This window comes from Rhincodon typus, unplaced genomic scaffold (genome assembly GCF_021869965.1).
Source record: "Rhincodon typus isolate 14 unplaced genomic scaffold, sRhiTyp1.1 hic_rhity00001721, whole genome shotgun sequence".
Lineage (NCBI taxonomy): Eukaryota > Metazoa > Chordata > Chondrichthyes > Orectolobiformes > Rhincodontidae > Rhincodon > Rhincodon typus.
The window spans coordinates 75-15,954 of NW_025967359.1; the positions used below are offsets into that span (position 1 = coordinate 75).

At 42.0% G+C, this 15,880-nt stretch overlaps 1 protein-coding gene across 1 annotated transcript in view; it reads right to left on the bottom strand.

The window, feature by feature from the left end:
• Positions 1 to 1,157: 1,157 nt before the first annotated feature.
• LOC109912168 (TBC1 domain family member 19-like) overlaps positions 1,158 to 15,880 on the bottom strand; it is a gene marked incomplete at both ends in the record, with an annotated part of 20,951 nt that continues 6,228 nt past the window's right edge. Inside the window, 4 exons of the mRNA XM_048592732.1 lie at positions 1,158 to 1,249; positions 3,643 to 3,752; positions 14,689 to 14,721; positions 15,092 to 15,136. Coding sequence (XP_048448689.1) covers positions 1,158 to 1,249; positions 3,643 to 3,752; positions 14,689 to 14,721; positions 15,092 to 15,136 — 280 coding nt within the window. The remainder of the gene's footprint in view (positions 1,250 to 3,642; positions 3,753 to 14,688; positions 14,722 to 15,091; positions 15,137 to 15,880) is intronic.

Below are 15,880 nucleotides of genomic sequence, written 5' to 3' on the forward strand. Positions count from 1 at the left end.
TATTTTGAGCAATTGGGGCTAAAGATATCTGCCAAGGTTCAAGCTTCAATTCACTATCCAGATTCCTGCAGTGAACGCATGTGCAGATGATGACAGTATGAGGCATGACTGTGATGCTCTTTCCATGTTGAGTAACCTGTGACATTCACAGCTGGAAATTTGGCAGGATGCTATCCTGTAACTTTGGTGAAGGATCAGTGGCAACACTAGTGAAACTACAAAACACAAACGTCAGCCTTTTTGCTCCTATGATGCTGCTTGGCCTGCTGTGTTCATCCAGCTCTGCACCTTGTTGTCTCGGATTCTCCAGCATCTGCAGTTCCTACTATCTATGTCTTTACCTGCTACATTTAAAACTTCCCTCTTCTCTCCCTGATTAAACTGTTTGCCATTTAAGTGCACAATTTTACGCGTGGAAAATGTATTACTTTGCCTATTTCCAAGAAACATTCACTCTTAAATACCTCAGCGACTTGTCATTCATTGACCTTAAAGGCCTCCTTCAAGGTGTGGTCCAAGTACTTTCTGAAAAGAGATAGAGCCTGAGTAGGTGGCTCAGTTTATAGGTTTGGAGAATTTGTGGCTTGAAGAAGTCCACATCGTTTATGTCAGATTGCAAATAAAATTGTGAATCAAACTGACTACAGATGAGAGATATGAAAGCAAATGCCAGAAGCAAAGAGGGATTATGAAAAAAGACAAGTAGCTAACATAAGAGGGACTCCCAAAATCTTCCAAAAGCACATCAATAGGATAAGGGTGGTAAAGTGTGGAATATGACCAACTAGGGACTGAAAAGGGGATTGATACTTAGAGGCAAGAGGCATGGTTGAGATGTTAAATGAATACATTGCATGTATCTTTATCTACAAGGCAGACTCTGTCTAAGCCATGGTGTCAGGATCTTAGTCACTAGAAGAGCTAATATTGATAAGGAAAAACCGAAAGAACTGTGAATGCTGGAAATCAGAAATAAAAATAGAAATTGCTGAAAAATCTCAGCAGGTCTGGCAGCATCTGTGGAGAGAAATTAGAGTTAACATTTTGGGATGAGTGACCCTTCTTCAGAACAAATTTGCAATACTTTTCAAATTTCTCTCAAAAAAATTGGCAAACATATAACCACTATGGATAGAACCTTCTATATAAGTACTTACGGCTGTGCTCCAATTTCGCGCAAATGGTAAAAGAGTTGAGGAAGGTAGGTCTGAACAAGTGTCTCAAACACCAGACAAAGTGACACAATTCCCTGAAAATAAACAATTAATAGCATTATTGTAACATCCATAACAATCACAATAAAGACAGATTTATTTTTTAGACAGACACTAAACTCCATCCACTCACAAGGAGAACATAATCTGGAAGAACAAATTAACAAAAATCAAGAAATCCTCCCTGTCTTCAACAACATTCTTCCATCAGTCAATCTCACCAAAAACAAATTAAGAGCTCACTTAACTAATTTACTATACATCTGTGGGATTTTGTGTAACTTCTATTTATATTTATTGACATAACAACAACTTGTATTTATCTAGCACCCTAACATATACATATCTCAAGATCAACTCAAAACCAAAATAGGAAACTATAAATGAATAAGTGACGAGTAATGAAAAGCTAGTTGTCGGTATGTCAAAAGAAAACTTTGAAATAATATGAGAAGAGACGTAAGGAGCTTTAAGAAGTATGCCAGGGACAGGGGTGACGGCAGCTGAAGGATCTCCCATCAAAATTGAAGGTGGACTGGGCAAAGGCATCTATATTTTAGAGATTGAAAGATGATAGGTAAAGATATGTAAAATAGAATGATCGAGTCTCAGAAACAAATACATGAATAAAGATTTAAGGTTAGTCAGAGATAAGTGACACTGCAGAGTTGGAAATTTACAGCCTTAGTGATGACTATTTTCATTAGAGATTTCCAGCAGTTGCATTCTTTTTCTTTGACACAGAGCAAAATTACTTTAAATAGAGATTGTTGGTTTTTAAGTAAGTTTTTCACTTTTCAAATGGAAGCCTAATGTTAAGGTTTTGCAGTCAAGTTTAATAAGGGCCATAGGCTGCTGTAAGTGATTAAATCAATGTGAAGGGATGGTTCAATATTCCTATTGTTAAGTTGGGCAACTTGTGGCACATTCATAACTCCATGCCGAACAGGTGCTCTGACAGCAAAGAAATAATTATGTGATCAGGTTATCGAAAACATGTCAGTATGGTAGAACTGGATATCATTAGAATTATATACAGAAATAGACCTTGAACCTGGGGGTGATGTTGCCAAATTTATAACTTGAAGCACCTTAAACGAGGCAGTATTGAGACTTAAAAATACGTCAATGTTGGATATTGTGATGACCCATGTGGTTTTAGGGAGAAATTCACTTGTCATGTAAGAGATGGTTGCTTTTAGAACCGGGTTTTGCCAGGAGAATAGTCAAATTGGAAGAGGTAATCGTGAAGAATAATCTAGAGTGTGTCATCGGGACAGTTTCCTAGAACAATATGTTATGGATCCCACCAAGGATCAGGATAATTTGGAAACAAAAACAGAAATTACTGGAAAAGCTCAGGAGGTCACATCCTTTCACTTTAATGTGATTTTTATTTTTAATTAGTGCCAGAAAAGTTCAGAAAACCTGACAAATTAAAGGGGGCAAGTAGGTTTTGAATCTATAACATAAGGGCATTTAGAGCACTCCTTCTGGCCTAAGAGAAGCTGGAGTGTTTCATTCAAGCCAAAAGGCTGAACTTGAACTCTTTGCAAATCCTGTCATCTATCAACCCATCTCTACTGCCCCTCTGTCCAATCCACTCCAGAGCTGTGAGGAAAAAAAAGAGGATATACTGCTGTTAATTTAAGCGGGATGTCTGAGAAGCCTTGATTTCCAAGTTTGTCAACTAACTGACAGAGATTGATAGTCATGATTAGTCAACAATTCCATTATTGTCATAAGAGGAAATGACCAAAATGATAGAAAGCAAATTACATGGGCCTTAGTTTTGTTTTGTCCAGTAATTCCTATGTGAATCAGATGATAATTTACATGCAAATTACATGTTGACTTCCACTACCTAAACAGGAACATAGCTAAAATTATGGATTATCAAGACAGAATTAATTAATTTAATTACTGAAGCATCAAAGAAACAGCATTGTATTCAGGACAGTGTCCAGCTTTATTTTTCAGATTATTTGAGCTCCAAGATTTAGATTTAGTAATCTGGTTTCTTTTGTTTAGATCAATAATATGCAGATTAATGGTTTATTGTTCACACTAGGAATAAAACTACTGGTCAGTTATGTCACCCTTCCTCAGTGTTTCGTAGACAGATACGTCAAATCAAATAATTATCCTACAGATTTGCCATTTATGGTTTTACTTCACTCACTTCACTCTTCATATAAATGCTGGTTGGAGATAAAATCAGCTAAGAGTACAAATTGGAGGCGCTGTTTTTGTTAAAAAAAAACACAAGGGAACAAAGAAACAATATATTACTTACAATTGAGGCAAATACATTTTAATGTAATCTACCTTAACTGATAGAAATCAAATTCTGGTGAATGAATGCATAACCCTTTAAGAAAAAAAAGGAATTATGTCTTGCTGAATTTTAAGCCTTCATAGAACTTACTGAGGAGTGGGATGAGATGCAATGAAGCCTGAAGAAATATCGCACATACATCTCTCGGAAAACTTGGTAGAGTTTGGATGGCTCGTGGTAGAGAAAACAGAGTGGAGCAACTGCAAGTAAGCAGGAAACAACATAAATAAAATCCATGATTGCACAAGATAAATCATATCTTGGATGTCATACTGACAGCAGCTAATGTTCTTTTACAATCAATCATTATATCCTCAATTTGGAGGCATCACATTAAGTACAAGAAAGAATGCAACTGGAAAACCAAGTGCAAATAGCACTCAAAACTTCATTCAGTTTTCCAAAATGAAATTATGCTTCAAATTTTCGCTCAAGCTTATGGCATAACCACAAATATCAAATTGTCCATGAACCAGTGGTTTAGAATTTTTTGTTTTGCATTTAACACATCCATGATATATTGATAGGCATTAATGAATAACATGCTGCAGATTTACTAATACAGCTAAAATTCAGTTATCAAAATTCTGCAAGTAACCAGATTTTAATAAACTCAAAGTCTTTAAATAACAATGCAGATCGACTTATTTACACATTAGTGTCTAATATCAGTTTCTTGACAAAACAAATGCATTTTAATTTTTTTTGATAAGATGTCTTTTAGTGTTCTAAATGTTAAAAAAAGGCTTAATTTTAAGAATCTCCTTCATGCTCCACAAATAAACATACCTTATTCAATAATTTGATCTGATGCACCACACACTTTTTTGGATGGGCCGACTTCTAGTAAAAAGCTTTATTAAACAATTGCAAAAGATCATGGAAACTCAGGTTGAATGTAGCTTCTTTTGTAATTGTGCTATTGTACAACCTTGGTCATTTATGGGCAAATCATGCCGAAAATGTTAGCATAACCTAGTAGAAACTTTAACCCTGAATGTTATAGCTTTGAGTAGTACAATGAAAACCCATCAACATAAAATCCAAGACTGCAGCAGTTTTCAAAATACTCTCTCACATCCAGTTTTGTGTTTTTCATAAGGCCAGCTAAGTAACATAAAATAACAATACCTAACAGATTAACTATGTTGAAATACAACAAGATTTATGGCATAGGAGAATTTCTTCTAGCTCGTTGTGCATGAGCTTTCCAGCCTAAACAGACTTTCCAATTCCGTGTTTGTAACCCCACTAGTTTTGGCACCTTAAGTATATATCAACTTTCTTTTAAAACATGGGGTGACAGCTTCAGATCTTTTAGTACGGATCTTTGAGGTACCCCATTAATTACAGCCTGCCAACATGAGAATGACTGATTTATCACTACTCTGTTTTCTGTCTGATAAACAATCATTAATCCATGTTAGTACATTACCTTCTATTTCATGTGCTTCAATTTTGCTAAACAACCTCTTCTGGTGACCTTATTAAAAGCCTTCTGAAAATCCAAATATTATATATCTATCAACTCCCTTTTATCCATTTTGTTAGTACCATCCCCAAAAAAACTCCAACATGTTGTCAAAAATGATTTTCCATTCATAAATACATGCTGATAATGCCCAATCAGATTATTGTTATCCAACTACACCTCCCAGTCGCGAACCATTTCAACTCCCGCTCCCACTCCTTGGACGACATGTCCATCCTGGGCTTCCTGCATTGCCACAACGATGCCACCCGAAAGCTGCAGGAACAGCATCTCATATTTCGCTTGGGAACCCTGTAGTCCAGGGGTATCAATGTGGACTTCACAAGCTTCAAAATCTCCCCTCCCCCGACCGCATCCCAAAACCAGCCCAGCTCGTCCCCACCTCCCTAACCATTCCTCCCACCTCAAGCCCCCATCTCCTACCCACTAACCTCATCCCACCTCCTTGACCTGTCCATCCTCCCTTGACCGACCTATCGCCTCCCTAACTCCCCACCGACATTCACCTTTACTGGCTCCAACCCCACCTCTTTGACCTGTCTGTCTCCTCTCTACCTATCTTCTCCTTTATCCATCTTCTATCCGCCTCTCCCTCTCTCCCTATTTATTTCAGAATCCCCTTCCCTTCCCCCATTTCTGAAGAAGGGTCTCGACCAGAAACGTCAGCTTTCCTGCTCCTCTGATGCTGCTTGGCCTGCTGTGTTCATCCAGCTCTCCACCTTGTTATCGCAGATTCTCCAGCATCGGCAGTTCCTACTATCTCTGTAACAATTTTAACCCCACTGCGAAGCCTCTTCTAAGGATGCCCACCCTAAAGAAGTTACCCTCCTCCCTCCGGAAAAATCTCAGTGTATCCCTCTCCCACTGCAACCGTCTTGTAATCTCTTCGGCCCTGAAACTGCTCGACCACGTCCAAAAGCAAACCAGGCACTACAGCCACATTGCCTTTCTGAGTACCTGCCTAAGGAACCGGATCATCCCCAACGGACTACAGTCTACATTTAAGCCTTCCCAATTTGGCCCCAACCGCGACGACCGCTACATTCAGAACATTGATATCCTACAGAAGCGTTTCTCCATGCGACTCCTGAAATACACACTTGCTGCAATGCGCCGGCATCTCCAGATAGTACAATTAAGCCTACCCCAGCTCAGAGCCTCCCTCTCCCAGACCTGCAAAGGACCACTCCTGTTTTTTATTCTTCGTAAAATCCACAACCTGAACTCACAATTCTACTCGACTTTATTGGACACTAAAAATTGAAAGTACTTTAAACTTACTGGTGCCTGCCACCCTACCCAGGACCTTCCCCATCATGTGACTGCTGCCATTGGCCATGTGGCCACCTTCGGAGTACCAACGGTTTCCACGGATGATGTCACATCCGCCGCCGCCCAGTACGCCACGTCCGGTACAGCCAACGCCATCGACACCGCTGCTGATGCCGTCGCCTCCATTTCCGAGACCAACACAGACATCGAGGACGCCGCTGCCACCAACATCCAAGATTTACTGGCCTACGTCGCTCCACCCACCACCAACGTCGCTCCGCCCACCAATTCCACAGCCAGCAGCTCCAGAGGAGACTGTAGCACCCAGCCCTGCCGGGTCTTCACCATCCCCCCAGACCTCCCCCTTACTGAGGACAAACGGTCAGTCCTCAGTAAAGGACTCACCTTTGTCCCCCTCCATCCAAGCATCGACGAATACAACTCACATTTGGACATTGAACAGTTTTTCCGCCGCCTCCGCGCTTATTTCTTTAATCATGAGCCTAACCCTCCCTCTACTGACCCCTTCTCCAACCTCCAACACACCCCTTCCTCCTGGACACCACCCCAAGGCCTCCTACCCTCCCTCGACCTCTTCATCTCTAACTGACATCGATCGCCTCAACCTCTCCACCCCTCTCACCCACTTCAACCTCTCCTCCACAGAACGTGCAGCTCTCCGCTCCCTCTGCTCCAATCCTAACCTCACCATAAAACCCACGGACAAGGGAGGCGCAGTTATAGTATGGCGCACTGACCTCTACATCGCCGAGGCCAGACGCCAGCTCTCCGACACCTCCTCCTACTGCCCCCTTGATCATGATCCCACCCCCGAGCACCAAACCATCATCTCCCAAACCATCCACAATCTCATCATTTCAGGTGACCTCCCACCCACAGCCTCTAACCTCATCATTCCCCAACCCCGCACCGCCCGTTTCTATTTCCTTCCCAAAATCAACAAACCTGACTGCCCTGGTCGACCCATTGTCTCCACCTGCTCCTACCCCACCAAACTTATCTCCACCTATCTCGACTCCATTTTCTCCCCCTTGGTCCAGGAACTCCCTACCTACGTCCGTGACACCAACCACACCCTCCACCTCCTCCAGAACTTCCAATTCCCCGGTCCCCAACACCTCATCTTTACCATGGACGCCCAGTCCCTATACACCTGCATTCCCCATACAGATGGCCTAAAGGCCCTATGCTTCTTCCTGTCCCGCAGGCCCGATCAGTCCCCCTCCACTGACACCCTCATCCGCTTAGCCGTACTCGTCCTCACCCTCAACAACTTCTCTTTCAATTCCTCCCACTTCCTACAGACAAAGGGGGTGGCCATGGGTACCCGCATGGGCCTAAGCTATGCCTGCCTCTTTGTAGGATATGTGGAACAATCCCTCTTCCAAAGCTACACTGGCGCTATCCCCCACCTCTTCCTCCGTTACATCGATGACTGTATCGGCGCCGCCTCGTGCTCCCACGAGGAGCTCGAACAGTTCATCCACTTCACTAACACCTTCCACTTCAACCTTAAGTTCACCTGGACCATCTCTGATACTTCCTTCTCCTTCCTGGACCTCTCTGTCACCATCTCTGGCATCCACCTGGAAACCAATATCCATTTCAAGCCCACCGACTCCCACAGCTACCTAGAATACAACTCCTCTCACCCACCTTCCTGCAAAAAGGCCATCCCCTATTCCCAATTCCTTCGCCTCCGCCGCATCTGCTCACGAGATGCGACATTCCACTCGCAGACATCCCAGATGTCCTCGTTTTTCAAGGACCACAACTTCCCTTCCACAGTGGTCAAAAATGCCCTCGACCGTGTCTCTCGCATTTCCCAGAACTCATCACTCACAACCCCTACCTGCAATAACAACAAAAACAGAATCCCCCTCATCCTCACGTACCACCCCACCAACCTCTGAATCCAACGCATCAGCCTCCGGCACTTCCGCCATCTGCAATCTGACCTCACTACCAAAGACATTTTTCCCTCCCCACCCTTATCTGCTTTCCGGAGGGACCACTCTCTCCGTGACTCCCTTGTCCGCTCCACACTCCCCTCCAGCACCACCACCCCCGGCACTTTTCCCTGCAACCGGAGCAAGTGCTACACCTGCCCCTACACCTCCCCCCTCACCCCCATCCCAGGTCCTAAAAAGACCTTCCACATGAAACGATGTTCACCTCCACATCTGCTAATGTGGTATACTGTATCCGCTGTACCCGTTGTGGCCTCCTCGACATCGGGGAAATCAAGCAGAGGCTTGGGGACCGCTTTGTGGAACACCTACGCTCGGTTCGCAACAAACAACTACACCTCCCAGTCGCGAACCATTTCAACTCCCGCTCCCACTCCTTGGATGACATGTCCATCCTGGGCCTCCTGCATTGCCACAATGACACCACCCGAAAGCTGCAGGAACAGCATCTCATATTTCACTCGGGAACCCTGCAGCCCAAGGGTATCAATGTGGACTTCACAAGCTTCAAAATCTCCCCTCCCCCCGACCGCATCCCAAAACCAGCCCAGCTCATCCCCGCCTCCCTAACCATTCCTCCCACCTCAAGTCCCACCCCCATCTCCTATCCACTAACTTCATCCCGCCTCCTTGACCTGTCCGTCCTCCCTGGACCGACCTATCCCCTCCCTAATTCCCCACCTACATTCACCTTTACTGGCTCCAACCCTGCCTCTTTGACCTGTCTGTCTCCTCTCTACCTATCTTCTCCTTTATCCATCTTCTATCCGCCTCCCCCTCTCTCCCTATTTATTTCAGAATCCCCTTCCCCTCCCCCATTTCTGAAAAAGGGTCTCGACCCGAAACGTCAGCTTTCCTGCTCCTCTGATGCTGCTTGGCCTGCTGTGTTCATCCAGCTCTACACCTTGTTATCTCAGATTCACCAGCATCGGCAGTTCCTACTATCTCTGTAACAATCTATTTATCATGTTCTTTATAATTGTTTCCAGTAATTTGCAATCCTTGCTGTAAGGTTGAAAGGTCTATAATTCCCAAATTTTTTTCCCCTTGCCCTCTTCTTAAATAGTAGGGAGATATCTGCAATCTTCAATCTGCAACAATCATTTCAGAATCTATGGAGTTTTGAAAGATGATTACTTATGCATCAAATATCTCAGTAGCCACATCCTTTAATCTCCTGGGAAATGGACTATCAGGTCCCAGGGACTTATTAACTTTTATACCCATTAATTTTTCCAGTGCAATCTTTTTTCTGGTATTAGAAAGCATTCGTGCAGTGCCACATAGTGGTTGGTTAACAAATTAGAAATGTTTGGGATTGATGGGTCCTTGGCAGTATGAATTAGAAGTTGTCTCGAAAGATAGGAAATAAAGGATACAGATAGGCATTTCTGATTGGAGACAAATTGAAAGTGGTGTTCCCCAGGGATTGGTATTGGGGCCCTTGCTTTTTCTGATTTATATAAACGATTTGGAAATGGGTTTTGAGAGGGCGGAATCTCTAAATTTCCAGACGATACTAAACTCGGGAGAATAGTGAATTTTGAGGATGACACTGAGCAATTTCAGAAGGACATTGACAAGTTGGTCAAATGGGCAACCATCTGGCAAATGAATTTCAATGCAGAGAAATGTGTGATAACACATTTTGGTAGCAGATACACATAGAGATATATAGGCTCAATGGTACAACTTTGAGGGGAGTACAGATGAAGAAGAACCTTGGGGTTCATGTGCACATCCTCTGAGGGTGGCCAGGCAATTGTTAAGAAGCTTATAGGATCCTGGGGTTTGTAAAAAGAGGCACCGAGTATAAAAGCAAGGAAATTATACTATACCTCTACAAATCATTGGTCAGACAACATTTGGAATATTGAGTTCAGTTCTGGGCACCTTATTCAAGGATAAAGCCCTGGAGACAGTCATGCTTCCTGCCATAGAAACACTTAACTGATCCATTTAATATGGAATACTGTATAACTATTGCTCTTCCATTCTTCTTTCTACACCACCACACATCCTCAGTGCTGTGAACCCGTCTCTGGTTATAGTCCCCTGTGGTAACACTATCTTCACTACTTTCCAAAATGGAATACTAACGGCAAGCATGATAAACTCAGGAGACTCCTGAACTCCTTGCCAGGTCTTGTTGGACTGCCTGATAGTCACCCATTCTCCTGTCCAGGAATCTACAGCACAAAATACATTTAAAAACAAGTGAATAATTTTTAATCTGATCAAGGTCAGAAATAGGGTTTCTGAGCATGGTAGAATATCTGGGCTACTATACGGAGAGGTTTGAACATCAAATGAAGCCTATATCAAAAATTTACCAGAATGATACTAGGAATGAGGGATTTTAGATACAAGGAAGGCTTAGAGAAATTGGACTTATTTTCTTTGGAGCAGAAAAGATTAAGTAGTGACCTTATTGATGTGTTCAAAATTATGAATAATTCTAACAGGGTAAAGAAAGATGCTCTGTTTCCACTAGTTCATATGTCAGTAACTAGGGGTCACAATTTCAAGTTTGCCAGCAAGTGTGCTCGGAGTGAGCTGAGGAGAAACTTCTTTACTCAGAGAATTGTTAGGATTTGGAATGCGTTGTCTAGGAGGGTGATGGAGGCAGATCTCATACGAGGTTTCAAAAGAGAGCTGGATATATATTTGAAAATGATAAATTTAGAGGTCTGCAAATGTAGCACTAGAGAATGGGACTGGTTGAGCAGCTCTTTCAGGAGTTGAGACAGACACGATGGGTCAAATGGCCTGCTTCTGTACTGTAAATTCTGTGATTAATTTCCTTCAATTCATCAATCTCCCTAGTCAAATTCTGGAAGATTTCTTGTATCTTTCTCAGTGAAAACAGACAAAAAGTAATTGTTTAGCTTCTCTGACAGCTCTCTACTCCCCAATTTAAATGATCTTGACTTTCCTCTTAATGGACCGACACTTGTTTTAGCCAAATGTTTCATCTTTATTTATCTGAAGAAGCTTTCATAAAGCATTTTTATGTTTTCCCTCTCCTTATCAGCTGTTGGGCTTCCTTTGCTGTATTCCAAAAACCTCCCAATCCTCAGATTTAATACTATTTCTGGTCATTTTGTAAGCCGTTTCTTTTAAATTTACAACATACTTAACTTCATTTGTTGACCATACTTGACTGACCTCTTTAACCTCTTGCACCTTGAAAAAATGTGTTGCTGCTGTAAACCATGTAATAGTTCTTCAAAGACTGTCCACTGCCTGAGTACAATCATGCCTTTTAACATATTTTCCCAATCCAGCTGAAGCTACGTGTGTGTTATGTTTTCAGAATATGCCTTAATAAAATTTAACACCCTTATTTCAGATTGAACTACTTCACTTTCAATCAGAATTTTTACATTATATCATACTGTGGTCATTTATCCCTAAAGGTCCTTTCACAGCTAGATTGTTAATTAGCCCTTTTTGTCACACGTTATTACATCCAAAATAGCTATTCTCTAGCCAGCTCTTCAACATGCTACTTGAGAAAACCATCCCTAAGACACTCCAGAAACCCATCCTCCACAGCTTTGGTGCTCATCTGTTTTACCTCGTTCATATACAGATCGAAGTCACCCATGATAATTGTGTTGCAAAAGTTACAAGTTTCTCTCATCTCTTTAATAATACAATGTCCCACACAACACTATTTGGTGGACTATAAATAACTCCAACCAATATCTGTTGCCCCTTGCTGTTTTTTTGTTTTACCCAGATTCCATTCATTTTTCTTCCATTCTGAGATCCTCCAATACTAATGTACTGATCCCATCTTACATTATCAGCACAACTCCACTACCTTTCCCCTTGTCTTTTCTAAATGTCAAATATTCTCGAATATTCAGTTCCTAATCCTGGTCACCATGCAGCCCACATTTCTGAAATAGTAACTATATGATAACCATTTATCTTTATTTGTGTCTTTAGAACATGTATCTTGTTGCAAATGCTGCGTGCATCCCAATAGCATGCCCTTAACTTTGACTTTCTGACATAATTTCGCATTCGAGACACACTCAATGCTCAGCTTCATTTCTACAGTCTTCTAATCTCCCTAGCATCTTTCAACTTCCTGTTACCAACTTTGCTTTCCTTCCAATTTTGGGTTACCCCTCAAATTCCCATACCTCTGACAACCTAGTCTAAACAAACTCCAACAGCACGAGCAAATTTCCTTGTGAGAATATCAGTCCCAGCCTGTTAAGATGTAACCCATGAAGCTTGTACAGATCCCATCAAGTCCACAAGTGGTTCTAATGTCTCAGAATTCTGATGTCCTTCCTCCTACACCAGTTCCCAAGCAACATGTTCAATCAATTGATCCTCTTGTTCTTATGCTCACTAGCACACAGCAAGGGAGTAATCCTGAGATTACTATTCTTGCTAACTCCCTGAATTCTACTCTCAAGACCTCTTTTTTATTTCTGTCTATGTCGCTGGTACAAATGTGGACCACGACTATTGGCTGATCCTCCTCCCCTGGAAGGATGTCATAGAGTTACAGAGTCATACAATACGGAAACAGACCCTTCTGTCCAATTCACCCATGCCGACCAGGTTTCCCAAACTGAACTAATCCCATTTGCCTGTGTTTGGCCCATATCCCTCTAAAACTTTCCTATTCATGCACTTGTCTACATGTCTTTTAAACACTGTAACTGTACCAGCATCTACCACTTACTCTGACATTTCATTCTACACAGAAACCACTCTCTGCGTGAAAATGTTGCCTCTCGGAACCCTTTTAAATCTTTTCCCCCTCACCTTAAAACTATGATCTCTAGTTTTGAATTCCCCTACTCTAGGGAAAAGATCTTTGCTGTTCACCTTATCTATGCCCCTCATGATTTTATAAACCTCTATAAGATCACCCCTCAATTTCCTAAGCTCCAGGAAAAATGGTCCCAGCCTCTCCTTATAATTCAAACCCTCTAGTCCCGGTAACATCATTGTAAATCTTTTCTGCATCCTTTCCAATTTAATTATACCCTCCCTATAGCACGGCAACCAGAATTGTACGCAGTACTTCAAAAGTGTCCTCACCAATGTCCTGTACAGTTGCAATATGTTGTCCCAACTCCTACATGCAATGCACTGACCAATAAGGACAAGTGTGCCAAATACCTTTTTCACCATCCTGTCCAACTGTGATGCCACTTTCAAGAAACTATGTACCTGAAGCCCTAGGTCTTTCTGTTCGACAACACTCCTCAGGGCCCTAAAATTAACTGTGTAAGTCTTGCTCTTGCAACATTTCACATTTATCTAAATTAAACTCCATCTGCCACTCCTCAGTCCACTGGCCCAGCTGATCACCTGCAGCCACTCTGTGTTATCCTTAACCCTGGCACCAGGGAGGGGCGACATTCCAAGGTAGACAAACAGGAGGCTGGAAGAACACGGTAAGCCAGGTAGCATCTGGAGGAAAGGAGAAGTCAACGTTTTAGGGATTACCCTTCTTCAGGACTGGACGTGGGGATAGGGGGAGTTGCAGATAAAGGTGGGGATAGTGGAATGGCTGTGATAGGTGGACACTGGTAGTAGGTATGACCTGATTGATCGAAGGGATGGATGAATCCAGTTGTTGGCTGGAAGGGAGGGTCAGAAAGTGGAATGGAAGGGAGGAGGTGGGGCTGGAAAGGAAGCCAGGGGATGGGTGGGAAGGTTATTTGAAATTGGAGAACTCAGTGGATGCCCAGGCGGAAGATAAGGTGTTGCTCTTCAAATTTGCGTTCTGAGTCACTGCGACACTAGAGGAGGCCGAAGACAGACATGTCAGAGGGGGAGTGGGGTGGGGTGTTCAAAAGGGTGGTGACCGGGAGGTTAGGCTGAGTCATGTGTCCTGCCACCAAAACACTTTTCTGATTCCCTGACAATGGATTACCCTATTACTATTACACTTTCTTTCATGTTCTTCCCCACCACACATCCTTGGTGCCATGAACTTGTCTCTGGCTGCAATCCCCAGAGGGATTCATTAGTTTTAAAAATGGAATATGGATGGCAAGCATGATAGATCCAAGGGTTCCTACACTCCCTGCCTGTTTTCTTACACTGCATGATAGTCATGCATTCTCCTGTCCAGAAATTTCCACCACAAAAGACAGCTAAAGGCAAATGAATAATGTTTAATCTGATCAGGGTCAGAAATAGGGTTTCTCAGCATGGTGAAATATCTGGGCCATCATATATGGGGAGGTTCAGACAACAGTTGAAGCTTATATCATAGTAGGAAAAGGTGGGCATGGAATCATAAATGCTGGCAGTTGTAAATAAGCAAACTGTATGTTAAATCTCTATACTAATCTCTACTGACCTGTTATTTATATTTAGTAGAGAAAGATTACTTACCGTACATTGCAAATCCATGGAATGGAATTACACCTGTGCAGAACAAGTATATCAGTTAAATATGACAAACAATGGATTTTTGTTTCACAATTTGTTTTAGTTATCACTTTACTTATTGAACATATTAACTGATTATATAGGTATTGTGACTTATTTTCAGTTGAGATATGTTTATAATAAATAATTAGCAAAGAATTGACATCCATTCAAAAATGTGAAAGATTACTTCAGTCTGCCATAATTATTGAAATCAATGATCAATGGTCAGCAGTTTAAATGCTGAACTCCTCAACAGCAATATCCACAGAAAACAACACACATGACAAAAAAGAGGCTGCAAATGCATATACATCTACAAAAATATTACATCTACAATTAGAAGGAACCCTTCTATCACACTTACCATTTGGAGGGTATACAACAGTATAATCTTCTAATGCAAACTTCCCTGTCAAAATACACGAGTGCAAGAATGTGAATAGAGGATATGCTTCTATGGGACATCATAGTTTTAAAAAAAACTTACTGTCCTTAGTCAGTCACAAACAAAAACCATTTTAATCATTCAGAAATGTTATGATCATACTGAAGACAGAGTATCATATGCAGGTTTCACTATTTGATTTTAATACCTGAGACTTTCATGGACTATAATGATTTAAAAAGGGACATGACTGACCTAAAATGGCTGCTGTGATCACATGACAAATCCACAGACTCCCACATAGAACATATTAAAGCAACAGAATTTGAACTGCCAATTTAATCAAGAGGCTTTGAAATTCTGAGGGGTCAAAAAATTTGCATCTCTTGTTTTACTCACACTGACATGATAATTTCACATATTGGATATAAAAGATTACCCGCAGTGCATTTAATTTGAAAGAAAATGTAGCTAGACTTGGAACTTACAAACAAGCCACACTTCAGTGGCTAGTTTTGAGCAACACAGAGAGACAAAACAACGCAGACGGATAACAGAAAAGATACTGAAAATTTTTCTCATCTCTTCCTCTCTATTTCTCAGAAAAGCCATTGTTCACCAAGAAGGTGCAGGGCTGGATGAACACAGCAGGCCAAGCAGCATCATAGGAGCAGAGAGGCTGACGTTTCGGGCCTAGACCCTTCATCAGAAAAGGGGGAGAGGAAGGGGGTTTTGAAATAAATAGGGAGAGAGTGGGAGGCGGATAGA